This window comes from Mastomys coucha, unplaced genomic scaffold, assembly GCF_008632895.1.
Source record: "Mastomys coucha isolate ucsf_1 unplaced genomic scaffold, UCSF_Mcou_1 pScaffold14, whole genome shotgun sequence".
NCBI classification, from domain to species: domain Eukaryota; kingdom Metazoa; phylum Chordata; class Mammalia; order Rodentia; family Muridae; genus Mastomys; species Mastomys coucha.
The window spans coordinates 65,228,563-65,254,172 of record NW_022196896.1 but is presented as its reverse complement, the minus strand read 5'-3'; the positions used below and the strand labels follow the sequence as shown (position 1 = coordinate 65,254,172).

At 43.7% G+C, this 25,610-nt stretch overlaps 2 protein-coding genes across 9 annotated transcripts in view; one reads left to right on the top strand and one right to left on the bottom strand.

Annotated features, from left to right (window-relative positions):
• Positions 1-17,174, top strand: part of Mgat4a (alpha-1,3-mannosyl-glycoprotein 4-beta-N-acetylglucosaminyltransferase A) — a 129,372-nt gene extending 112,198 nt beyond the window's left edge. For 4 of the 6 annotated variants that reach the window (XM_031367229.1, XM_031367230.1, XM_031367231.1 and 1 more), the window contains 7 exons: positions 1,153-1,283; positions 4,873-4,980; positions 5,079-5,272; positions 7,072-7,150; positions 8,261-8,327; positions 11,582-11,694; positions 11,815-17,174. In XM_031367229.1, coding sequence (XP_031223089.1) covers positions 1,153-1,283; positions 4,873-4,980; positions 5,079-5,272; positions 7,072-7,150; positions 8,261-8,327; positions 11,582-11,694; positions 11,815-11,841 — 719 coding nt within the window. In that variant the 3' untranslated portion in view covers positions 11,842-17,174. Of the gene's footprint in view, positions 1-1,152; positions 1,284-4,872; positions 4,981-5,078; positions 5,273-7,071; positions 7,151-8,260; positions 8,328-11,581; positions 11,695-11,814 lie in introns of those variants that run through there. The other 2 variants (XM_031367233.1, XM_031367234.1) reach the window with 2 other exon arrangements.
• A 341-nt stretch (positions 17,175-17,515) lies between these two features.
• Positions 17,516-25,571, bottom strand: Unc50 (unc-50 inner nuclear membrane RNA binding protein). 3 transcript variants are annotated; one of them, XM_031367235.1, is made up of 6 exons: positions 25,223-25,571; positions 24,148-24,431; positions 22,971-23,091; positions 19,118-19,257; positions 18,940-19,041; positions 17,516-17,810 (listed from the first exon to the last, which is right to left on the bottom strand). In XM_031367235.1, exons 2-6 carry the CDS (start codon positions 24,425-24,427, stop codon positions 17,674-17,676), a joined length of 780 nt encoding a protein of 259 aa, XP_031223095.1. In that variant the 5' UTR covers positions 24,428-24,431; positions 25,223-25,571; the 3' UTR covers positions 17,516-17,673. The 3 variants fall into 3 exon arrangements, with proteins under 3 accessions (XP_031223095.1, XP_031223096.1, XP_031223097.1); XM_031367236.1 differs by having other exon boundaries at positions 25,428-25,571; XM_031367237.1 differs by having other exon boundaries at positions 25,341-25,555.
• Positions 25,572-25,610: the final 39 nt, after the last annotated feature.

Genomic DNA, 25,610 nt, shown 5'->3' with positions numbered 1-25,610 from the left:
GTCTACATAGCAAGTTCCAGGCCTAGCCAGAGTTACACAGTTAAGACCCTGTCTTAAAAAAAAAAAAAATTAAAACCATGTGACACTCAATTTAGGCAAATGTCAGAACTTACAGTACCATTGTAGCATTTGTAAACTGAGCATAAAAAAAAAAAAAAGCAGAGGTAAAACCTCATGAACTATTTGGGGTGCTTATTTTAAAGCCTTTGAGGGAACAGTGCTACAACAGTCAAGGGGGGAAAAAAATATGTTTGAAAACAGTTGAATGACTGAAGGAAATTTACAGGGTTTAAAAATAACTTCTCAAGCCAGGTGTGATGGTGCACATGCAAAATGCCGTGATGCCTGCATTTGAGAAGTAGAGGCAGGAGGATCTCAAACCCAAGAGACCAGGATGGGCTGTCATGGGATCCTGACTTACAAATGCAAGGACTGGGTGCAGCCTAATGGTAGGTCTCTTATCTAGCCTGTATGAGACCTCAGGTTCAATCCCCCCCTTCCCACCCCAGATACTATAGGCTCAGATCTCGGGTTCAACTCAGCCTCCCTGCACCCCTGCACCCCATGCTGTAGGCTCAGTCTCTGACCTTGTTTATCCTTTAACTCAAAACTTGTTTTAAAGAGTCAGAAAAAAAGAATTGTGAAGGTTTCAGTGACAACATTAGTAAGCCTTTCCCTCCCTCCCTCTTCCTGCTTCTCCGCCTGGGTCTGTTCCTCTTCCTCTCCATGTGTTTATCAATTTAGATCTCCATCTTTCCTTCCTTTCCCCTTCTTTCCCTCCACCTCCCTCCCTTTCTTTGATTGAATTTAGGGTCTCACACATGCTAGACAAGTGAGACCATCGAGCTGAATTCTCACCCCTACATACTTTTTTTTAAAAAAATGTAAATATCTCAAATTTCTTTATTTCTAGGAGTAGTCTTACTAAGATAAGGGGAGGGGATCCGACTGAATTTCTGAACCCTTTAAGCAGCTTTGTGTGTTAGTCTTTATAGCAGCTACTTCTGTTTATACCCCAGTGACTCGGTGACGAGTCAAGCAGCTGTCCAGCTAAAGTGGCTCTGTTCTGATGATGGGAGTGAAAGCTCAATATAGTTAGCGCACAGAGGTCAGTTCCGCTGTGACAGCTCTTGACTGGGAATGCCTTTTCAGGAAAAATGTTCCAGGCGCCAGACCTCGCTCTGGTTGTGGAGTTCATCCTTATGTTCTATAAGGAGAAGCCCATCGACTGGCTCTTGGACCACATTCTCTGGGTGAAGGTCTGCAACCCTGAAAAAGATGCCGTAAGTCGATTCTTCATGGGGTCGAGGGGACTCGTCTCTTTTGTTTTGTTCCCTTTTCTCTTCTTTTCTTTTCTTTTCTTTCCCTTCCCTTCCCTTCCCTTCCCTTTCTTTTCTTTTCTTTTGAGATTGGGTCTCGCTGTGTAGCCCCAAGCTGGTCTAGAACTAAGATCCTCCTGCCTCAGCAGCTGCCTGAGTGCTGGGATTACAGGCTTGCGCCATGGTACCTGGCCTGGAAGTTTCCTTTCTATGTTTTGTTTATGAAAGTAACTTTGTGTGAAGCAGATCTCACTAAGGAGTTAAATGAGTGAAATAAAGCCACAGCAGGGAAACTGTTTCCTCCTCTGTTCTTCATGTGCTTGGCTTCATTTAAAGTTCTAATGTTAGAAAGGTTGTTTCTCCTCCTCCTCCTCCTCCCCTCCCTCCATGTCTGTCTCTCTGTCTCTCTCTCTCTTTTGATGGCCCAGTAGTAGAGTTCTTTAAACAGCTTGCATGAAGACCTTTGGTTCATTCTCCAGCCATAACAGTGTATGTGCATACATGTATGATGCATTTCTAAAAGTTTTTGTTTTGTCTTGTTTTTTGTTATTGTTTTTTTGAGACAGGGTTTCTTTGTGTAGCCCTGGCTGTCCTAGAACTTGCTTTGTACATCACACTGGCCTCAAACTCACCAAGATCTGCTTGCCCTGCCTCCAGAGTGCTGGGATTAAAGGCAGGCACCACCAAACCTATCATGTATTTAAAAACAAAAACAAAAACAAAACAAAACAAAACAAAACAAAAAACAGTAAAAGACCCATTAGACCGGTCTCTCTGAGCTGGTGTCCTGAGCAGACCTTGGGCACAAGCTCTGCAGCCAGTCCCACAACACCCAGAGGAAGCTCCACTCCCAGGCACTCTGACACTCTCAGGATCAGAAGTAAGGAGGAAACAACAACTTCCCAGCTCCAGGAGTAACTAGGACCAGCAGGACCAGGCACACAGGAACTCCACCAGCAGAGTGGCTCAAGTTCCTTCTGGTCTCTCTGGGCTGGTGTCCTGAGCAGACCTTGGGTGCAAGCTCTGCAGCCAGTCCCAAAACACCCAGAGGAACCTGCTGCACTCCCAGGTGCTCTAACAAGCTCAGGATCACAGGATCCCAGAATCACAGGATCACAGAGGCAGCTTGACTCTGAGGAGTTCTGACACAACCAGGATCACAAGAAGTACAGGCTCCAGTCAGATTTAGCAAGGGCAGGTAGCACTAGAGATATCCAGATGGTGGGGGGCAAGTGTAAGAAAATAAACAACACAAACCAAGGTCACTTGGCATCATCAGAACCCAGTACTCCCACCATTGCAAGTCCTGGACATACCCACACTGGAAAAGCAAGATTCAGATCTAAAATCTCTTATCATGATGATGATACAGGACTTTAAGAAAGACATAAAGAAATACAGGAGAACACAGGTAAACAGCTAGAAGCCCTTCAAGAGGAAACACAAAGATCCCTTAAAGAACTAGAGGAAAACACGATCAAACAGGTGAAGGAAATGAACAAAACCATCCAAAATCTAAAAATGGAAAGAGAAACAATAAAGAAATCAGAAAGAGAGACAACCCTGGAGATACAAAACCTAGGAAAGAAATCAGGAGTCATAGATGAAAGCATCACCAACAGAATACAAGAGATAAAAGAGAGAATCTCAGGGGCAGAAGACACCATAGAAAACATTGACACAACAGTCAAAGAAAATGCAAAAAGCAAAAAAGCTCCTAACCCAAAACATCCAGGAAATCCAGGATGCAATGAGAAGGCCAAACCTAAGGAAAATACGTATAGAAGAGAGTGAAGACTCCCAAGGTAATGGGCCAGTAAATATCTTCAACAAAATTATAGAAGAAAACTTCCCTAACCTAAAGAAAGAGATGCCCATGAACATACAAGAAGCCTACAGAACTCCAAATAGACTGGACCAGAAAAGAAATTCCTCTTGTCACATAATAATCAAAACACCAAGTGCACTAAACAAAGAATTTTAAAAGCAGTAAGGGAAAAAGGTCAAGTAACATATAAAGGTAGACCTATCAGAATTACCCCAGACTTCTCACCAAAGACTATGAAAGCATAGTCTCTGAGCAGATGTCATACAGACCCTACAAGTACACAAATGCCAGCCCAGGCTACTATCTCAATTACGATAGATGGAGAAAACAAGATATTCCATGACAAAACAAAAATTACACAATATCTTTCCACAAATCCAGCCATACAAAGGATAATAGATGGAAAACATCAATATAAGGAGTGAAACTACACCCTAGAAGAAGCAAGAAAGTAATCTTTCAACAAATCTACACAAATCTAATTCCACAAAAACAACAGGAAGTAACAATTACTTTTTCTTAATATCTTAATATGAAAATTAATATTACCAACATATCCTAATCGATTGAAATCCAAAAATATGAGGAATTAGAAATTTATTGACTGTCATCCAGTGGTCTCTCTAATTTGGTAATTGGAGAAATAGGTCCAATATTATATAATCCATATACACGTTTAGCTTGTTTGTTCACGACAGTGTCTTGCTGTGTACAACATAATGGTCTTGAGATCTTGCTTCTCTTATCTCAACCTCTCTATTAGTAGTAGTGTTTATTTCATGTTTTTACACTATACTATGGTTTTCAGAACAGCTTACATATCTTTAAAGTATTTATATACCCAAAAGACATGTAGACAATTAAATTGGGAAGGGGTTTGTAAGAGAACAACAAAGAGTAAGTCTGAATGCTTTGCTTGACATTTGTAACTCTTGTATCAAATTACCACAGTAAGAGCCAAGATTTTAAGCTCTACTAAATATAAAACAAATGAACAAACAAAAACACTTTATATATTTATGTTCATTTAAGAAAATATTAGTAGTGATGTATTATTTTGAAATATACAGTTAATACTTGAGAAAAACATGTATTTTCAGTATTGCCATAGACAAGCATCTACATAAGACTGATAAATTGATTGTTGTTTTATATCAAACAACTTTTATAATACTCATTTTTGTTATAATATTTCATAAATTTTAAAGAATATGACAAAAAAGATATTGTAGGTATTGAAGGGGGTTTCTGGGAGGAGTTGGGGTACAAAAGGAAAACAAGAATGTGATTTAATTCTATTTACTTAAAATATGTTTTTAAATGTTAACAAATTCAGATAAATTGAAATCATGTATCTTTTTTCATCATAATGCAATAAAACTTAAATCAATAAAAAAAAAAAAAGATCTCTTAGAGCAGAGCCTGTTTCTACTTGGTAGCTCCCTGTTGCATGGTGGAAACACTGGTGGGTCTTGAAACTTTGTTGCCCTGTTGTCATTGACTGTAGATGGTTATCAGACCTGGCTTGTGGAGGATGTACTGCTTTCTTCCAGTGCTGTCTGTGGTCTTTGTCTAATTCCTTCGGCATAGTGTCAGACCCCAGTACACCTGAGAGTAAGGACTGACTAGGAGTGACGTCACTATGCCACCTGACAGGGCTCTCAGTGTCTGCTTTGCTCCTTATCATTGAATAGTAAAATCAGATTTTTTTTTTTAAATGTCTAGAAACACTGCGACAGACAGAAGGCAAACCTACGAATCCGCTTCCGACCCTCCCTCTTCCAGCACGTGGGTCTACACTCGTCTCTGTCAGGGAAAATTCAGAAACTCACGGTTAGTGACCTCGTGTAGTTTTTCCTAGCTTGTACAGGTTGCTCTTTAGTGTGCAGATGAGCTATGTGTCACATCATGGCCCACGTGTGTCCTCCTAGGATAAAGATTACATGAAACCGTTGCTTCTCAAGATCCATGTGAACCCACCTGCAGAGGTCTCCACCTCCCTGAAGGTGTACCAAGGGCACACGCTGGAGAAGACCTACATGGGGGAAGACTTCTTTTGGGCCATCACCCCCACGGCTGGGGACTACATCTTGTTTAAATTCGACAAACCGGTCAATGTGGAGAGGTCAGTGACCATGGGGTACATTTTTTCTAGAATCCAGACTTGCTTGTAATGTGGTTCCTGATACCATGGGCTCTGTGCACAGTAGGTTGAGGAGATGGCAGGTGGCAAACCGTTTGGTTATAAGTTAATGTCACACCACTGAATACCAGAAACGCATGTCTCTTCGGGCATGCCATCTCTTCTAATGTTCTGAATACATTTTGTAAAGTACTATATTGTATGTGTGGAGGCCAGAGAGCATGTAGGAATGGGTTCTCTCCCTCCACCTTGTGGGTGCTGAGGACTGAACTTCGCCCTTCAGGCTTGGTACCAAGTGTCTATCTGCTGAGCTATCCTGCAGCCTTCTACTTGGTAGATTCTGTTATTTCTGGACCAGAACTTAATCTGTAACTTTTGTTACTCTCATTTAGATGTCGTCCTGAAATCTCATCATTTCCATGTCTCTTTCTTAGACTACCTCAGTACACAGGAAGAGCAGGTTATTAGACCAGCATTTGGTTAAATTGGTTGATGTTCCTAGTGAGCACTACTGCCAGTGCAGGTCATTTTTAGCGCCCCATTGGTGTTTGCAACCCTTTAGGTTTTGTGGGACTCACATCCATTTTATAAAATTTGAGACTATTTTCTTTCTTTCTTTCTTTCTTTTTTTTTAAATGTGATATCCAGAGTCCCTTCAGCTCTCCTCCATTTAGTAAAATGTCAGCGGCAGACTTACTGTGCTGGAGTTACACAGGAATGCCCGCTGACTTTGTAGGCTGTACGTGGCATCCAGCTACCTCACAGACACAGACTCCATCAGCGGGCTGGGTTTTTGGTGTGACTTGCTGTTTTTATTTTGTGTCTGCACATGGAGGCCAGAGATGCGCCTCGGGCACCTTCTTGCTCAAGCTCCACCTTTTTTTTTTCCTTAAAGGCAGGATCTCTTGCTTTTTCCTAGAACTCACTGGTGTGACGAGGCTGGCTTTGGGGAATCAAACTCAGGTCCCTGTGCTTGAGTAACAAAGACGGTTACCAACTGAGCCATCTTAGACGTCCCAATTTTGAATTTTGTCAGATGCCCTTTCTTGGTCAGTTGATAGGATTCTGTGTTTTTTTTCTTTAGCAGGTTAGTATGATGGCTAACATTGATTTTTGACTATCCGACTGGTCACACAGCTGTAGATCCCACTGGGCATTAATGGCGTATAATTATTTATTTATTTGTTGAGGCAGGGTCTTACTGTATAACTGTATAGTCCTGGCTAGCCTGGAACTCACAATGTAGACCAGGCTAGCCTCCAACTCACAGAGGCCTGTCTCCTTGGGGTTGGGATTAAAGGCATGCATTACTACATCTAGCTACTGTGAGGCATACTTTGTATGTTCTAGCTGGGGACTGAACCAGGGCTTTGTACATGCTGGCCATGTGCTTTACCAGTGCTTTAAGCTCATAACCCTGAAGGTAGGCTTTGACTATGGCATGGCCCAGGACTGTCCTCCAGAAAGCTCTGTGACTCAAGGAACTGCTCTGTGGTGAAGAGGAAGCTGTTGGAAACAGTCAGCCTGTGGTCAGTTCTGTGTCCGCTGAGTAGCAGCGAGCATGATGACTTCTGATGGGGATAACACAGAGCCTGGGGCTGCATCCTTCAGTCTTGGTTCCTCCAGCGCTTTGAAGTCAGCTAGGTGGTTGCAGGTTCTGGTATGGTCAGACTGTGCCTTCAGAAACCTTCCAAGAGCTCACTCTGGGGTGAGGCTGTGCTCTTGGGTCTTTTACACTCAGGTCTGGCTCGTGGTGTTCATTCTTTGGTGTGTATTTTCAGTTATTTGTTCCACAGCGGCAATCAAGAGCACCCAGGAGACATCCTGCTGAACACAACCGTGGATGTCCTGCCTCTTAAGGTATGGCTGCTGCTGCATCTGAGGGTCTATCTAGGTTTCATTTCTGTTGCTAGGATAAAATGCCCTGACACAAAGCAATTGAAGAGAAAGAGGCTGGGCTGGAGAGATGGCTCAGCAGTTAAGAGCACTGACTGCTCTTCCAGAGGTCCTGAGTTCAATTCCCAGCAACCACATGGTGGCTCACAACCATCTGTAATAGGATCTGATGCCCTCTTCTGGTGTGTCTGAAGACAACTATAGTGTACTCACATACATTAAATAAATAAATAAATAGATAAATAAATAATTAAATAAATAAGTCTTTAAAAAGAGGGAGGGAGAGAGAGGGAAAAAAAGAGGCTTATTTTATAATACAGTTCCAGGTTCTAGTCATCATTGTGGGGAGGTCAAGGTGGGAACTTTAAATATCAAGTTACATCATAGCCACACTCAAGAGCAGAGGGAAATGAGCACATGCACACTTGTGTTCAGCTCAGTTTCTTCACGCTTACACATGGTTCTGGAACTATGTAAGGGAGTAGGGGATGGTTCTGCCCCCAGTGGGCTGGGTCTTCCGAATTAAGATCACTTTCTACAAATATGGCCAACCCAATGCAGACAGCCCCTCACTGAGGCTTTCTTCCCAGGTGATCTCTAGTAGTGCCGATTAAAGGCAGTTGTCACAGTGGATACTTAGAGGTTATTCTTATTAGATGAACAAAAACTCTCATGTTCAGGACTTTAATGGTGGCTGGCTATATTAAGTTTTTAAACTGTTGAATATCCGATATTGTTTTATCTGTAGTCTTCATTCTGCTTTCTACTGGAAAATAATATGGTTGTTTGTAGTAGGAGAAGGTTTCATATTTTAGCACACTGTTTACTGTGTCTTTTGAGTCCCACGATGCCACAGTTAATTCACCGCTCTGTAAGGAAGGCTCAGATCTTCTCAACAGTCTTATTTTCTTTCTTCATGGCTGAAGTAACTTCTACCAACAGACTTTCAGAGTTCTTCACTGAGATGTCATTTTTCTTCATAGCTATGCCACAAACGCCACTCTCACAGACAAGTTAGATTTGATTTAAACAGAATTAATTACTTATACAGTTGCTGCCTTTGCTTTATTTTAGAGCGACAGTTTGGAAATCAGCAAAGAAACCAAAGAAAAACGATTAGAAGATGGCTATTTCAGAATAGGTAATATCTACTTAATAACACAGCCCTTATTGCCTGGACCGAGCCCTACAAGTTATCTCAAATCCTTGTCAAGCGTTAAGCTTGACAATTACTGTCAGCAACATGCCCAGTTGTCACATTCTCTTGATCAGATTGGGTTTCTGATCTTGACAGGGTTTTGCATCCCCGGGGTGTGGGGATAGGGAGGTGGGGAATAGGGGTGGGTGGGGGAGGTTCCCTGTCTGGTTGGCTTTCTCTATCACCTGTGCCATGGCTGTATCTCAGTGACATGGAGTTTTCCGTTGCTGCTTCTTTCTATCCACCTCTTTCTGGATGGTCTTCACTGCTCTCATGTCTTTATCTAGCATCAACATGCTGGTCTGCCTGGGTTTCTGACCCTCGCTGGGGGTGTGTTGTCTTTGTTGGGGTGCTGGCTGCCTGACATTGGCACCTGGAGAGCCTTGGAGGGTCTTAGGGATGGTAAATGGAATCGGGGTTCAGCTACATGTTTAATGGGGAAAGCTAGGGAGAGAAAACGGGTCCTGAATAACCTGTAGGGAGCTAGAATTGAATTGAACTGAGTTTCTAAGCCACAAAGCATGGCTGAAAGAAAACAAGCAAGCAGCTAACCTGCAGGCAATTATTGCGCCCCCTGCTGGGTGTATTTGGGGGTAGGTATGGAAAGTGCTGATGTCATAGAAAAGAAACAGATTTATTTCAGTGGGTTAAAGAAGAAAGAACCTTTGGTAGAGAAACAGAGAACCTGGGAAAGGACTGCTGACCAGTGTGTGGAAGGAGAGCCACAGGACCTTTGAAGTCCCTTCCAGTGCCCATAGTCTGGGATTTTAATTGTGACCAAATGCAGTAGTTTCACCTCTTGCTGAGTGCAACCCTGAGACAGAAGAGAATGGAGACAGATCTAAGACCTGCAGCAAGCAAGGTGGCAGTCGTGGGCTTCCCAAAGCAGTGTTCTTTTATAATAAAGGAAGTGTGTTGGGGATTCTATTTAGTGAGTCAGCATTTATCCTGGGACGGATTTGGCTTTCGTGAGCTTGCGCAGTTTAGTATACTCTACGCATGCTCAGTTTAGGATTATGGCACATGTGCTCAAAAGGTTAACGTGATGGGCAGGAATGCCTTTGGCAGGCTTAGCTTGCCTCTTAAATTTTACCTGAATGCCCCTGAAGGTACTAGTGCTAGCACTGTATGCGGCTAGCAGCCACGCTGGCATTTGCCCCTCTATTTTCTCCTCCAATCATTACCTATTGGGCTGAACTCTGTGAGAGAAAAAGAAAAGAAAAAAGAAAAAGAAAAGAGCTGTTTGAAGAGAGACCCATCATGGATGCTGGACTTTGGAAGTGGGTGTTCCAGGCACAGAGAGTTGCTGTGGATGATTGAAAGAGAGTCACAGCCAAGGCCAGCTGTGGGAGTTGGGACTCTTAAGCTAATATCACATCTAACCTCGTTTCCTTAGAAAAATGAACTACAAATAATATAATCAGCATCTTTAGAACACAGATCACTCGGGGCAGTGGTGGCGCACGCCTTTAATCCCAGCACTTGGGAGGCAGAGGCAGGTGGGTTTCTGAGTTCCAGGCCAGCCTGGTCTACAGAGTGAGTTCCAGGACAACCAGGGCTACACAGAGAAACCCTGTCTCAAACAAAACAAAACAAAACAAAAAAACAAAAAGAACACAGTCCACATGTGCGGAGAGGGAGAGAGGACACCTTCTCCAAGCCGACATCTCGTGGCAGCAAAGACTTGGAGGTGCTCCAGTGCAGCTAGAGAACGCTCCGTTCAGAATCCATTTTAACTGCAGGCCAGGTTCTTTGCTCTAACCGGCAGTGATTCATCCACAGTGTAATAAGGCAGAAAGTGAATATCAAAAATATGTAAATAACTTCCAACTGAGAGTATACTCCACTGCAGCCATGTGTCTGTGGCTCCAGACATGGCTCAGCGGGTGAGGGCACTTACCATCCAGACTTGCAGTACTGTGCTCAGTCCTCTGGACCCACATGGTGGAAGGAGAGAACCAAGTGCTGAAACCTGACATCTACACACATGCTGTGGTATGCAGAGCCACACATGTACACACAGGCTGTGATATGCACACGCACACATGTGCACACAAGCTGTGGTATACACACCCACACATGTACACACAGGCTGTTATGCATACTCACACATGTACACACAGGCTGTTATGCACATTCACACATGTACACACATGCTGTGGTATGTACACCCACACATGTATACACAGCTGCTATGCACACTCACACATGCACACACACTGTGGTATGCACACCCCACACATGTACACACAGGGTGTGGTATGCACACCCCACACAAACAGAACACACATGATTTAAAAAAAATGTGTGTGTGGACTGGTACTGGGCTGGGTGAGGGGATGTCTCAAAGATAGAGTTGAGAAAACATCAATCACTCGAAGGTCAGCAGAGACAGATGTTTGCAGTTAGTTCTGATGACAGGGAAAACTAACTCTGGACCTCTTATTTAAGTGGAATGTTGTTCAAGAATAAGGAGTCATGTTCCAGAGCACACTCGTTAACATATATTGAGTTTCATCTCTAGAAATAAGGCAGAAATCCTTTTTCTAGCATTCTTGCTTGTCCTTGTGGCCTACACATCTAAATTTTTCTCAATAGAGCATTGGAAAGATACACATGGACAGAGCCCCTGCCCCAGGCTGACCCCTGATGTCTGAAATGGTGAGGCTCTTTATGACTAGCTGAGCTTCCAGGCAGGCAAGCTGAGCACTGTTAGAAAATGGATTTTGATCAGGTTTGAGTAGAGGGCCAATTTGCAGACATCCTGTAGGTTTTATACTGTTGTCAAAACAAACATTTCTTTACCATGCTTGGAGTTTACAGTGGGCAGAAGTGTGCTCCTGCTTTAGACAGGCTTCGTCTAAGGTCTTTAAAAGCACATTAGATCAGGGAACTTTGAAGTTGAGTAAACCAGGTTAAAGAAAGCACACAGGTTTCCTGTCTACCAAAAATAGTTTGACTTTGGTGGCACTTTATGCATGACTCTCCAACAGTTCTTTTTTTTTTTTTTTTGGTTTTTTGAGACAGAGTTTCTCTGTGTAGCCCTGGCTGTCCTGGAACTCACTCTGTAGTCCAGGCTGGCCTTGAACTCAGAAATCCGCCTGCCTCTGCCTCCCAAGTGCTGAGATTAAAGGTATGTGCCACCACTGCCTTGCTTTCCAACGGTTCTTAAACAATAAATATTTTCTGTCTTGAAGGAAAATTTGAGTATGGTGTTGCAGAGGGAATCGTGGATCCTGGTCTAAACCCTATTTCAGCCTTTCGACTTTCGGTTATTCAGAACTCCGCTGTTTGGGCCATTCTTAATGAGGTAAAAGTGCATTCAGCCACCAAAGCCACCTTGCTGCTTCGTTTTTGATTTTGCAAATGAAGACTTCTTGGAATTGTGAATTAACTGCTTTATCAAATCTTATATTCTTTTGTATTTCAGATTCATATTAAAAAAGTCACCAGTTGAACCTGCTTAGAAACCAACATGTCCTTTCTTATGACTCTTGATTAAAGATAATTAGCACGTCCTCTTCTGTTTGGACTTGAACACTACCTCTCGTGAAGCCTACTGTAGATAAGATGATTGTCATCTCCACTTGGACAGGGACTCTTCCCACGGATAACTGCATTCATTTGAAGCTAGGCTGTCCTCCAGTTTGAACTTGACACAAATGTTTTACAATCCTGACAGCCTGTTAACATGACCGAGACTATTTTGGTATTATACTAATACACAAGAGTTGTACATATTGTTACATTCCTTAAAATTTGAGAAAACTGATGTTAACTACATTTTGTGAAGGGGGTACTTTTGAAGTCCACTTATTTTACTATTATAGACCCTCTTTTATAGACGATCAGGGATATTATATATATATAAATATAAATATATAAATACACATGAAGATGTTATGAAGTTAATTTATTAGAAGCACTTAAGAAGTACATATTTTTGTGCAGTAAAGTTTTGAATCAACACCTTTTTTTGAAGAAGCGGTTCCCCAGCTTTTTTAAGTTCTTTCTATATTTTTATTTGGAGATGCAGACATTATAGATCAACGCCATTTTTTCCAGTGCACTGCCATTCCAGATTGGTTCTAGATGGGTTTCTTAACTTGAAGTACTTTTATAATCACAGCAATTCTGAACAAAATATTTTCAGAGGCATTTGTCATTCCTAAAAAATCAAGATTTTAAAAGACCAATGTCCTCTCGAGGATTACTGTACTGTGTATGGTGTGTAGCCATGGAAAACCAGTGTGATTGTCAGTGTCCAGGTGGGAGGCCCCTGCCACGTCTCCACAGACTCCTTCACCCGTTCATAGTTCCCTCCATGTGGGTGATAAGTCTCCTTTCCCTTTTGCTCTGTCCTTAATCAGTAGTTAGACACACTGTCTCTTTTTCTCCCTGGTTGGTCCTTTGATAGACCAAAAACCTGTGGTAGGTTTTGGAGTTCAGATAATGTTTTCTGGGTAATGCTGTTGTGTGAGTTATATTGGGTGAGGGGCTCTGGCAAAAGACAACCGTAGCACTTGTTTCTTCTGCCGTGTCATGAACATGGAGGTGAATACTGTGTCCACAGAGTGTGTGTGCATCCTCACCTCGCAGTTCCAAGTAACGCTAGTTGGCAAAAGTGCTTTGCTCTTACAGTCAGGAAGGCGGGGCAGCAGTTGATGCGTAGAGCTGCGCGTGTCCAGCAGGTGTGGCGGAGGCCTAGGGCTATGGGAGGTCCCAGCAGGTGGCCTCATCCTGGAGCTTTCTTAGTTGCCCAGTATATGGAACACACAGTACTAAGCAGCTGCCATTTTGTATGTTCTGACTGGGAAAATGTAGATAAACACTACTGTGCATGGCAAAGCCCAGCTGAAGCTTTTCTTGGTGTTTTGTAAGTTTCCCCTCTCGTTTCTTCCAACTTTTAGATTTCTTCTGTGATTTCCTATGCCCTGTGCCCACAAACAAATCCTTAGAAAATGTAAGCACTGTCCTCCCACACTCAAGTGTGCAGCAGCAGGGTAACAGACTGTGAAACCAGGCAGATGTGTGCAGGTCTTAGGTCTCTGCTTTCTCAGTGGCGGCTGCAAGTTCAGGAAGGCCAAGCTTTGAAACTCCAGCGGGCCCTCTGAATGTCTCCTGCGTAGGTCTTTGAGCATATCCATTGGCTGGGCTCTACCCATCTGTCTTGTCTCTAGGAACTCTTTTAGCCAAGTCCTTTCCTTCATTCAAGGAATCCCTCCCTTTTCCCCCATGAGCTTGTTCCCAGTACCTGGAACATGCCTGAGCCTTGGCAGGCTCTTTTAACATTTGGATGAGCCAATTAACTAGCCAGGTTGCTCTCATCTCTCTCCTAGCAATGTTTGCCTGCTATCTTGCCATGCACGGGCACACATACTCTGTGTCTAGTCTTCATTGTGTATGGTGTGTATTCTCCAACACACTCCAAGCTCTGGAAGCCAGCTCTCCTGTCTTCCACCACATCAGGAGCTCTTCTGATCCCTCAGTGTTAGTTGCTCCCTCCTTTGTACCCAGTTCAGCATTAGGCTGTCGGAAACAGATGTGTTTGCCCCAAGCAAGATTCTGTGGAGGTTGGTGAGGATGAAGACTAGAAGAGGTGAAGACAGAGTGCTTAGAACTGCAAGGTGTCCATCCACGTTATCCCTTGGAGGCCACCAACTGACTTTCACCCACATAGTGACGGGGAAAAGTGCCAAATGCAGTACTAATTTATCTGTGAAATAGGTCATGGTTGGCATCAGTGTGTATTTCAAATAGCTGAGATCTAGAGCAGTGCTGGCCTCTACAGAAGCTACAAAACACACCTGTTGAAATGAAAAGTTGAGTTGGCAGCCTTCGGAGTGCTCAGTGGCCACATAGCCAGCAGCCACCATATTGGATCCTAGAAATATAGGACACTGGCATCACGGTGGGAGGGTTCTGCTGGCCATGTAAACATGAGCATTCTAGAAAGGAGGAGTGCTCCTGCTGCTGTGGTTAAAAATAGACCTATGGATCCGTTAATGTGGGTGAAGGTGTGGATTTTGGTGGAACGGCCAAGATTTCCCAGCTACATGTTAGTACCATCCTTCTTCCCAGCATGCATTGTTTCAGTATCCTCGAGGTACATTTGAAAAGCATGAAAGTGAATGCAGATGGATGATTTAGCTTGTAGGTTAGACATGTGTTATGTCCATCAAAGTGTGTTTGAACAAAGGTTCCTGAAATCATTGGTTACATGTAAAAGATTAGGTATGCTTATTTCAAAAGCTGTCAGGAAAGTTGGGAGACTAGACTTCTTTTTAAGTCTTTCATAATTACGAGAACTACAGTTCTCAACATTGCTATCCCTCAAGGAAAAGTTTGCTTATGTGGAAAGAATTGATGTTGGCAAAGGTTGTTCCAGTTAATAAGTGTATATCTGTCACATGCAGGATTCTAAGAACGACCTCTCCCATGACTTTGTACAATATCCTCCCCTTCTGAGTATATCGAGAACTGTGACCATGTCATGTCTTGTTACTTAACAAAAGGGAGATTATCTGTGGGTGACTGGCCCAATCTCAAGAGCCATGTCAGGCTGGTAGAAGTGAGAGACAGCAGCAGCAGAACTCTGAACAGTATCGCTGGTCTAAGTGACTGCAGGTGGCCTGCCTTAAGGAGCCAGAGGCTTCGTTACCACCAAGTGGGAGCTGTAAGACCTTTTGCCATAAGGCAGTTTGACCCAGACACTTACCTAAGCTTGGACAGGAAATCCTTGGATGAGCAGCTAGCCTGGTAAACACCTTCACTGCAGCTTTGTAAGTGGGCCCTACCTAGACTTCTGATGTGCAGCAGTGGATAATAAACAGGCAGTGCTATATGTGGCTAGGTTTGTGGTGTCTTTTAAAAGCAACAGACTCTGTCCTGAGAAGTCTTCATATGTGATTGCCTGCAGTAGACTAGTTTTTAAGATTCACCTTGCACCCCAGGCTGGTTCTCCCAGTTCTGCCTCTCAAGTGCTGATGTGCATCACCATGCCCAGCTGACTGATGGTTTTTGACCTAAGAATAAACTCATTCCTAGCAAACCCTGTTCCCTGGTCTCTGCTAGGATACTTAGTGCCAGGACCCTTGTCTCCACTACAAGTCAGACTTGTGTTAAGTTTTTGTTCTGTAAAACTGCCAGGATGAGGTTGTAGGTGTGGGCTGTAGGCATCTTTTTCTCCTAGATGCTCCTAATTATACTGACTTAAAGGCCTGACAGAAGTACAGGAAAGAATGATGAATGGTATTTTAGACCAGATTGATGAGAAGAAAAATTCCCACCTTCATGTCAACTTGCTGGTGTGCCTAACCTTCTGACAGTGCAGCATGGGGCTGGCATCTACAGGGTCCATGCTCAAGAACCACATGGTCAAGTTACAAAAACAAGGACACTGTTAAAAAGCTTTGAGTAAGTTTACAGTCTTGTATTGTGCCACTCATTGCTATCCTGGGCCACAGGCTGCAATGACAGGTGTAATTTTTTTTTTAAAAAAAAATCACTTAGCTGAGTAGCTCATGGCTCAAACCCTGTATGTTCTGACCAAGGTTTTGTATTTGTTCCCTAAAATACCTGCACTTCCAAGCCATTAACTGCTAATGAAGTTTCTTATCTTGGTTCACTCATCCATGCTTATTATCATTATTATTAACCATGCTGCCATAGCCTTGAAGGCAATAAACAGAACTGAAGGAACGGAAACCAGGGGTTAACACTGTCCTCATCTTCACATGGTAAGGGATCCAGTCCCAGTTTCAAGGCTTCTAGAAAAGGGCATCCCCGAGCTATGTAGCAACTTTTACAGCTTGTAAAACTTAACTTTGATAGTTGAGAGGACTTACATGATTAATATTAACATGTATGCTATGCTAATTAATATGCTAAATTTAATGCATGTGAACATACAATGCTACAAGATGACCACAGCCTTTTACAAAGAGAAAAAGAATAAAACCACCAACAAAAACACCCCAAGGATTTTGTTACCCGTGCCCCTGTACTCTATCATTAGCTAAATGGACCTGTTTCTGAAATGCTCCCCTTTCCAGTTTCTGCACTACCTAAAACTGCAAGTGTGAAAGTGGACAGGCAGCAGGTTGACCTGCGTGTGCAGTGTGAACCCTGGTCCCCAGCGGGGCTCCTGCTGCTCTGAACATAGGCTTGTTGTGGGGACAGCTAAATACTTGTGATACTAAGGAGGCTGCTTCCTACAGCTGCTCTGCCTCTGAGTTAGCGATTAGTCCCAGAATAACAAGAGTAGGGTCCTTTAGCTTTCGTAGCATTCCATTCTTTATTGGAAATGCTCCAGCTGTGTAAGACCACCTAAAGAACATTCTCTGGAGCCTTACAAAGAGCTGCTGGGACAATGCTGTCTGAGTCCACTAAGCCTCACACCTGTTTCCCCCAATGGAGTCAAGGACGGCTCAGTTGGAGCACTTCCTCCACATGGTCCGTCTTTGTGTTGGGGGACAGTCTTGGAGCAGCCCAAGGAGCCCCTTTGCTAGGATGTACCAGGTTCTCTTTTCTCTGCACATACGTTGCTCACAATGTCTTCATGGGTTGAACAATTAATAACTGCAGTAATATTTGAGGTACCTGTTGAATTTTTAAAGGCAGATTATTTATTTTCAAGTTCGCTGCTATAATTGAAACCTAATAATGTCCTGTTGACTGTGCCTTTCATAACTGTCTCTGTGCTACAACTGTCCATGTGTATTTCAAATAAAGAAGTTTGAAAAGCTATGTTGAATTAAGATTCCTTCTAATAAAAATGGCTTAAACCAATGAGTGGACAGAATTTTTGTAGCACTCTTATTACACCTGGTATTTACTTAGTCTGTTTTTCAGATAGTTACCGGTTCCTCTTGAATCTTTTTAAAAGACAAGGATGCTACCCTGGTAAGACAGTGGCTGTCATCTCTACAGGCATTCACAGGCAGTTCTCAAGTCAGAGTCCCTCTGGGGATTGTGCTCCTGTGTGAGCCATACTGCTTGCTGAAGTTTTCGAAGGTGACTGTGTAAATGGGTTACATTTTGCTAACAAGATGGTCTGTGTGATCTACCACTTACTGTACCCTTGATATTTTATATACAGCTTCAAGTGAAAATAATTAAACAATTACAGCTTTAGTTTAAATATTTATTAGAAATGTACATTTAATTAGTTTTAAGGAATGGTCTAGACAAGTGTTAATATCACTTTGAATTTGTAAAACTTTACATCTTGAAGTTATTTACAGATTTACAAGAACTCATCCCTTCCCAACACCAGAGTTTATCATGCTCACTTCACTCTGTACTTGTAGAAAGAACATAGCGTGTGGGTGAAGTTCCATCCCAGTGCCAGCGACAGCCCATACAGCACAATGAGAGGTGCAAATGGATAGAGCAGGATCACTGTATTTTTCAAAAATGGCAGTGCTGGAAAAAAAGCAGGGCCATGGCTGTCAGATGTACACACTGGACCAAAGGAGGAGCATACTTACATAGGACCATGACGATGCTTACAGATCTATAGCTACATCTCCTTAGGCAACCTGAACAGAAAGATAAACACTCCAATCTAGACAAAGGCCCCAGGACTCCATATTCATCTATCAGCATGCACGGTAATGGATCTGTCTCATGCGATCACTATATTTCATACATACAGAATGATAGCATGTGGGACAAAATCACTTTTAGCCATCTGAGTGTTTCCACTGCAAAAAGCAACACAGCTCAGTTTGAGGTATGATCAACTAATAACCCAGCCTTTGGGAAGAACTAAGGTAGTATACTGTAAACACTTAAGCTTCTTGTTTTCTGTTTCTGTGCCCAAAGCATCTTTCTCACTCAACAGTTCTGATGCCAAACACCCAAAAGTCCACTAAGAACCAGCACTTTGGTGCCATGGGTTCTAATACTTTCAAGCTAGGTGAAAATTCACCAGAAAAACTCTAATACTCCAAACCAGGAGCTAAAAGAGCACAAAGAGCTAAAAGTTCTCTGGATGGTTCTCTGAGATCTGAAGATCTTTAGACTAGCAATAGGGATTTGGGGGCACTGAACATAGGATCTTGCACATAGCAGGCAGGTTTTCTACTGAGTTAAAGTCCTGGTTTGAGATCATCTCTTAAATGATCAGCCTAAGACTAAACTTCATGTTAGGAAACATAACCTAGAAGATTTAGCAGTAACTTTGCAAATATGGCCTGGGATCAGCAGACTCTGGGCCTGATCTGGGATCATTCCCTAAGAATGTTTGTAACTACTTCAGCGCCCATAACCATGGGCCCATGTCTTTTCCTCTCTACCCCATGGTTAATAATATGGGGCCTAAATCCATCTAACACAATAAGGCAGGGAGTCAGGGGCTTCTACCTGAAACTCGGCAAAAATGAGTTAGCATGGCTCCAATTGTCACACACACCTGTTCCACTCTACTTTTGGACAGGAGGCAAGCTAAAAGGTAAGAACACTTGTGTAATGAGTGAACCATAACACCTCAAGCAGTGTGTGTCAATGTCTCTGCCCTTCTCCATTCTATTCTCAAACCACCAAAACTTACCACTGTATCCCAGGAAGGTCACATAGATGTAATAGCCAACAGCAATCAACCATAAGGTATTTCCAACTAAATATCCAATAAATGTATCTGTGAGAATAACATCTGTCAGGAAAAGAAAGCGTACAGTGAGTGTCAGCACACTGTAAGAACTCTGACGATATGAGAAATGAGCACTTACGGTTGATGAAGAAGAGCTGGATAAAGTGCAGAATGACGAGGAGTGGATAGAAAGCGTTCAGATGCACGTCAAAGGCATAGCCCCACTCCACATCATAGTCTCTGCTCTGGCGTTTCACCAGGTACTTGTTCGAGATGAACCTGAAGAGGAAAGTGAAAACATCTTGCGTAGTGTACTAGTTCTCTCAGTCTCCAACCATCTGCAACACGTTACTGATGCCCTAGAGATGGAGCAATGAATGAAAGAGCTTCCAGTGGGAGAAGCTGGACATGGTATATGATATAGGACAGTAAGAATAGAGATGGAGATCTGAGACACAATTTTAAATCGTAATGTCTACATAAAGGCCCAAGACACTGATGGTGCCTAGCACAGCTCTAGACCTGTGTGTGCCTGTAAGCAGCAAGAGAGCAGGGAGTGAGGTCTTAGGGTGCCTGTGGCTACTTTGTGACGTCAACCTTACGCTCATGAAAAAGCCACGGTCAGATGTAAGGAATGTCTTACTGAAATGTTCTGATGGGGTCTCTTTGGTGGCAGACTCCACAGAGGAGGAGATGACAGTCACCTGTCACTAGAGGTGAACAGCAGTGGAGGTGATGAGGTGTGCAACCCTAGTTAAAGGTGAGGATTAAGACATCTGCCATGAGGCCTGAAAGTCAGAGACAGCAGTCTTGCCCTCAACACCTGTACATAGGAAGATAAGAGCTGCTACCGCTAGCCTGTCATCTGGCAGCACCAAGAGTGGTTCTGAGAATGAGGGAGAAGAGTCAGGATTGGCATTAGCTATGACAGATGCGTTTACTCATGGATTATGTTGTACACAAAGCTTGCAGTTCAAAGGCCCAAAGTTATATGTAGGCATTAAAGTCTATATGACATCACTAAAACATGACATCTAAACTAGCCAATCAACAGAAAACCCACTTCATCAACTGTCATTACCACTAAAATGTGAGAGAAATAGAAGGAACACAGGAAAGGGACTGCTAATGGTAGACCCAGACAAAAGTGTGCGCTCATGCATGCTTCCATTGCTGCACTACAATCCAACCTACCAGAAAACCATAGTGTCCAGATCCTTATTGAAAGGAACAATTCTATAAACATCTGTGGAAATTAATGCCGTTTACTTATTTATGGGGGAACGTGAAAAGTATGAAGTCTGAAGACAACTTTGTGGATTAAAGTAGGCAAGTGTCTTTATCTTTGATTCCAGCAAGCGGTTGGTGGCCATTTTTTGGACTACATGGTAAGTTCTAAGCTAGCCTGGACTATAGTTTGTTTAGACCCTATTTTAAACAGCACAAAAAACAAGACAAACAGACTAAATCAAGAAAGCACAGCAGAGTATAATAAATACTCTGCACTTAGTTATCAACAAGCCCAAACAATAGTACTTCATTGAACAAACTGGAACTCACCAAACAATGTTTTAGCCAAGAATGTGTACCACTCAATTAATAAAATCAACGAAACAAGCCAGGAACACAAAGACAAACCCACATGTGATACAAAAGAAAACTCAAAACCTTGACCTCAGAGCAACAGGAAATGGGATCATGGTCACCCGAACCTAAGGACTTAAGGGGTGATGGCTATCAAAATAGAAGTGAGGTGTTCTAATTATCACAGCAGTCAGGGCTAGCCAGCTAGGCTTCCAAGGTTCCTGACAGCAACAAGCTGTAAATGTTTGAGGTGGAAACTCTAATCACCTCTATTTGATCATTACTCATTGTACACACAAATGACCACAGGTAACTTCATAAATTATAACATTTAAAAGCAAATGATAGAGGAACTGTAGGGAGCCTGCAGTTCACTCCCCACAAGTCTGTCTGTGTAACCACTGCCCTCCTGCTCACAAGTCTGTGTAACTGCTGCCCTCCTGCTCACAAGTCTGTCTGTGTAACCACTGCCTCCCTGCTCACAAGTCTGTCTGTGTAACCACTGCCCTCCTACTGCACCTCTGCAAATCCCTTAAACCAATAGGACAGACATTGGTTCCTGAAGAACTGACTGGCTTCTTTCCCACTTCCATGCTAGAGACTTCCACCCTGCTGCCTGTAGTTTCCAGTCCTCTCTCTCCCTCTGCTCACCTCTTCAGTAAGCATCCCACCAGCCCCTGACTTGGCATGGCCAATGAGGAATGCTTCAGCAACACTTCCCACAGTCTCCTAAGCCCAAACTTTCTGGTCATCACATCCTGTTTCCATGGGAAGCTCTGAACCCTTCTCTCCTAACCCTATTACCACCACCCCGTTCTGGGCATCCCCTCTCTCACTTGAGCCCCTGCCTGGACCAGGCTTCCCCACTTCTCTACACCTTCACTGCCACACTGAGGACTTTCCCACAGTGAACTTGACTTTGTGTTGCTCTTAGTCTCCTAGCTCTCCATTTCTCTTCTCCCCTCCAACCCACACTTGCAGATATGCACATAAAAGCCCATGCTGCTGCACATAAGCATGCCTCTGCAACTAGACATTCTGAGACAGGGATCAAGTGTCTCACAGCTCCCCAAAACACAGCCTGGTGCTAGTTCCTATAGCACTTTGGGGATGCTGGGGGTGTGGCTGGGAGTGGGGGTATGTTACTGTTTCTACTTCCAGCTCCTCATAGTTCATGACACCTGTGTTCTCACAAAGAGCACAGTAAGCCAGTTCCTACTTGGTGAAACTATGGGGACAAAAGCCAAATCAGCTCCAGGCCTTGCTCTGCGGCCATCCAGGTCACTACACTCATGGCAGACACTTTCAACGACTGTTCTTGGAAGTTTACATATTTTCCCCCATGAGTAGCTTGACAATGAGTATTTCATTTATATTAGCAATATTAATCTTAGGCTAGATTTTAGGAATTTAGACCAATGACACATAGTTTTTATTAACTATCCCATACTCACAGAACCTGTACTTTTTAGTCAAAAGTTACAAAGGAAAAGGCTGGTCTCATCAGGTTATAGCCTTAGCATTTTTGTTTAAAATAGTAATAGCTACGATATCTAGGAACCAAAGGTCTACCGATCTGCTGTCCTAAAACCATCTATGAACAATTCCAGTTTATAAAGAAGACCATAGACATGCCTACTGGCATGTGGACCTATCTGAAACTATTGCATTTTCTCTGTTTCCTCCTCAGTCTCTACCCTCTATGAAGCCACTTGTTATATTACCACCCTTTGCCCAGGAAGCCAAGCACACAGGAGCATTCTCTGAGCGAAGCGACAAGCTGAACACCAAATCTCTAGTCTACAGCCAACTGTGGTTGCTCACTCAACCCCAGACAGAAGCAGGCTGAGGGCCTTTGAAGACCTTTGGATGTGCTTTCTTCTCAGCACAGAGGAGCGACACAGAAAACAAAACCCCTATCAAACACACTTGACTTAAGTAAAACTCCAAAGGATAACCTTCTAGATCTAAATGGACCAAAACACCACCGAAGCACTTATGCACCTGGAAATGCACTGACAAATGTAGAAAACAAAGCTAACCAGATACAAGCAGAACCACATATATATGTGTGTGTATATATATATATGTATACATATATATATGTGTATATATATGTGTGTGTGTGTGTGCGCGCATGCGCGCGCACACACACACACACACACACACACACACATAAAATGAAAAATCAGAATTTAGCAGGGTATAGCCATTCTGGGATTTGCTACAATGACAGTAAGCACCCATTAAAGTATTTTCTGACCTAGTACAGACCCAAGAGCCATGTTACAATAAGCCTGGCAGTCCACCCAGCCACTTCAGCTATTCTACCTTCACTAGCTACTACAGCTCTGAAGGAAGCAGACAGAGGCTCAACAGCATATAAGAACGCACTCTCTGATACTTACCACATTAAAGTTGATATCAGAAGGCCAACACCTACACAATCTATGAACACAACCCACAGGAGCAGCTTTATTGTCTCAAAAAATCCCATGTCCAGCACAAAGCCGAATCCTATGGTGGACACTGAAATAAGAGTTACAAGATTCACTGCCAGGCTCTCGGGTACATGACGGTCCCTGACTCCCATACCCCACAGTGTAGTAGAGGTGGTACACAGACAATGAGGAAAACCCTCACAAGATGCATGCAACTGATGTGGAAATAAATGCCACCTCTGAATGCAGTAAAGGAGCAGGACTCATGGTCTAGTTCACCAGGACACAGGGTACTCAGAACACAGGAGTGGTTGGCACTCAACTTACTCTTAAGTCCAGTTAAATGTGAAAAGCACCTGCATACTTTAATACCCTGTAGTTGACGGGGGCTGTTGATGTACTCCAGCTGGTGTACTGAAGAGCTTGAAGGTTCTTTTCAAGTTCAATCAGTACTTTCAGAACTCTTACTCTGAAAGGCTGGGGGTGTAGCTCTATGGTAGAGCACTTGCTTGGTATATTTAAGTCACTGGTTTCTATTCCTGGTCCTACCAACCCCTCCCTACCCCTCCTCCTGCAAAAAAAAAACAAAAATAAAGACAACAACCTTCTGGCCTCACAGATTTGTCTTATTAAGAAATGTAATTCCTATCCTAGTATTTCTTGGCACACACTTGGGTTTGGTTCTTACTAGTTTTTTGTTTATTTAAATCAGGCAGAACACGCCTGTACTGCCAGCACTAAGAGGCTGAGTTAAGAGCATCCTGAGTGCCAGCCAGGTCAGCCTGGCCTACACATCGAGACGCTGTCTCAAACGAGAAGGAAACCCCACTATAGACAAATGCCATCCTCTACTTTAACAACTCCGGTACAGTAGTTTACTCTGGCCTGTGGGGCGAATGCCATCCTCTGCTTTAGCAGCCCTGGTACAGTAGTTTACTCTGGCATGTTACAGCCAGCACTAGGAAGAACACTACTTTCTTTCTTGCCAGCTTTTTAACGTTTTTGGAAAGACAAACAAGCAAACCCCACAGCTTCACATGGCCCATGAGTCTGACCCATTATACATTATCACAAAAGATAAAGTTTCCTTTGAAACCCCCAATATGTTTTTCAACTATACTGCTTTTAAGTGAGACACACTTACCACAGAGCCAGATACTTAAGAGGACCAAGAAGGCGGGGTCATCTCTGGCCCACTGATCCTTTGTTTGCTTCCGGTAGTGAAAATTCCTATAAACCCTCTGAGGGGAAGTGAACAGGTAGAGCATCTGCCAAGCAGCAAACTCAAAGTCCATCTGCCGAAATCGAAAAAGCCTTCTGAGGTACTTGTAGCGTTTAGCTCCAGCTGTGTGCCTTGCTGCATCCCTGGAATTTAATACTCCATTCCCGTGCATCGAAGAACTCAAAGAAGTACTTGGTAGCATCTTCCTAGATGGAATGAAAACACTTTTCTCAGGGATAATCTTAGATGGAATCTTAGCACTCCTCTTCAGAGCTATGACGTTTTCTCCTGCCACCTTCAGAAAGGATTAGGGGCCAGAAGCAATGGAGTTGGTTCTGGGGCTTGTCTAGGGGCTGGCCAAGTGTTAATGGCATCAAGGCAGTAAGTACTACACTCTTCCTGCACCACCTAAAACTACTTAACTCGAGTCCATGGTTTCCCAGCCTTCACCTCAATCAAGACTTTGACAGCTGTAGTAGCTCACTACCGACAGTGGAAGCCAAGGAAAATGCAGCATAGGGATGTACTTCCTCACGGACATGGGACAATGACGGGAACACTGGTTCAAAAGATTCATGTTTTTAATGAACAAGATTTAAAACAAAAACATAAAAGTCTAAGCTAAAAGCAACGTTACTGGAAAGATAAGACACACAGCGCATTTGTACAAGTCCATCTGCGATGGCCAGCAAGCTCCTGGCTATACAGAACATGACAATAAAAACGAAGCATATTCCACTCCTTGATGGTTTTACTCCTAGAATAGCTGGCTAGGAAGAATAAAAGTGCGGAGGGTCCAGTTCAACTAGTCCGAAGCTAAATGACTTCTGGTCACCGCCCAGCCTAGCAGCACACCGCGGCGCTCCGCCCCGCCCCTCCTTGCCAACAGGTCTCCATTACCCCAAGCCTCTGTCAACTAAAAATACAGACAGCCCAGTGACCTTAGAATTAAGAACAAGCAACGACAAGGTGCGTGCCTTCTTGCAAAATTCCAGACCTGCTTAGAATGGAAAAATGGCTCTAATCCTGCGGTTCCAACGTAAATGGGTGGTTTTACCCAGCAGCTCCACGGCGGGCCTAGGACTCGAGCTGCCGGGTGCCGGCTGGTCCCTCACCCAGCCGCTGAGACGCCAGGTCGCGAGATGACCGTGGAAACGGCCGTCGGCACGAACGCCACCCTGCGCACACAGAGCAGGCCGCACCTGAAGACCCGCGAGGCCTCGCACTGGGTCCGGGATTACCGCCACCTTCGCCGGGCAGCCGAGCCCAGCCGCCGCTGGGGCCACTTCCCTTCCCGCTACGTAGCCCGCACTTACGGCGCTCTGTATTTACGTCACAGATACGCACTTCCGCCACGCACGCGCATACCCCGAAGAATCCGCAAC

Bases quoted from the DNA above. Each gene is read 5' to 3' on its own strand.
- Unc50 (XM_031367235.1), bottom strand. From the start codon at position 24,427: ATGCTACCAAGTACTTCTTTGAGTTCTTCGATGCACGGGAATGGAGTA. The intron at 19,042-19,117 runs GTAAGTGCTCAT...TTTTCCTGACAG, and splicing joins CCAGCTCTTCTTCATCAACC to ATGTTATTCTCACAGATACA. The intron at 17,811-18,939 runs GTAAGTTTTGGT...CTTTTTTTCCAG, and splicing joins GACCTTCCTGGGATACAGTG to CACTGCCATTTTTGAAAAAT.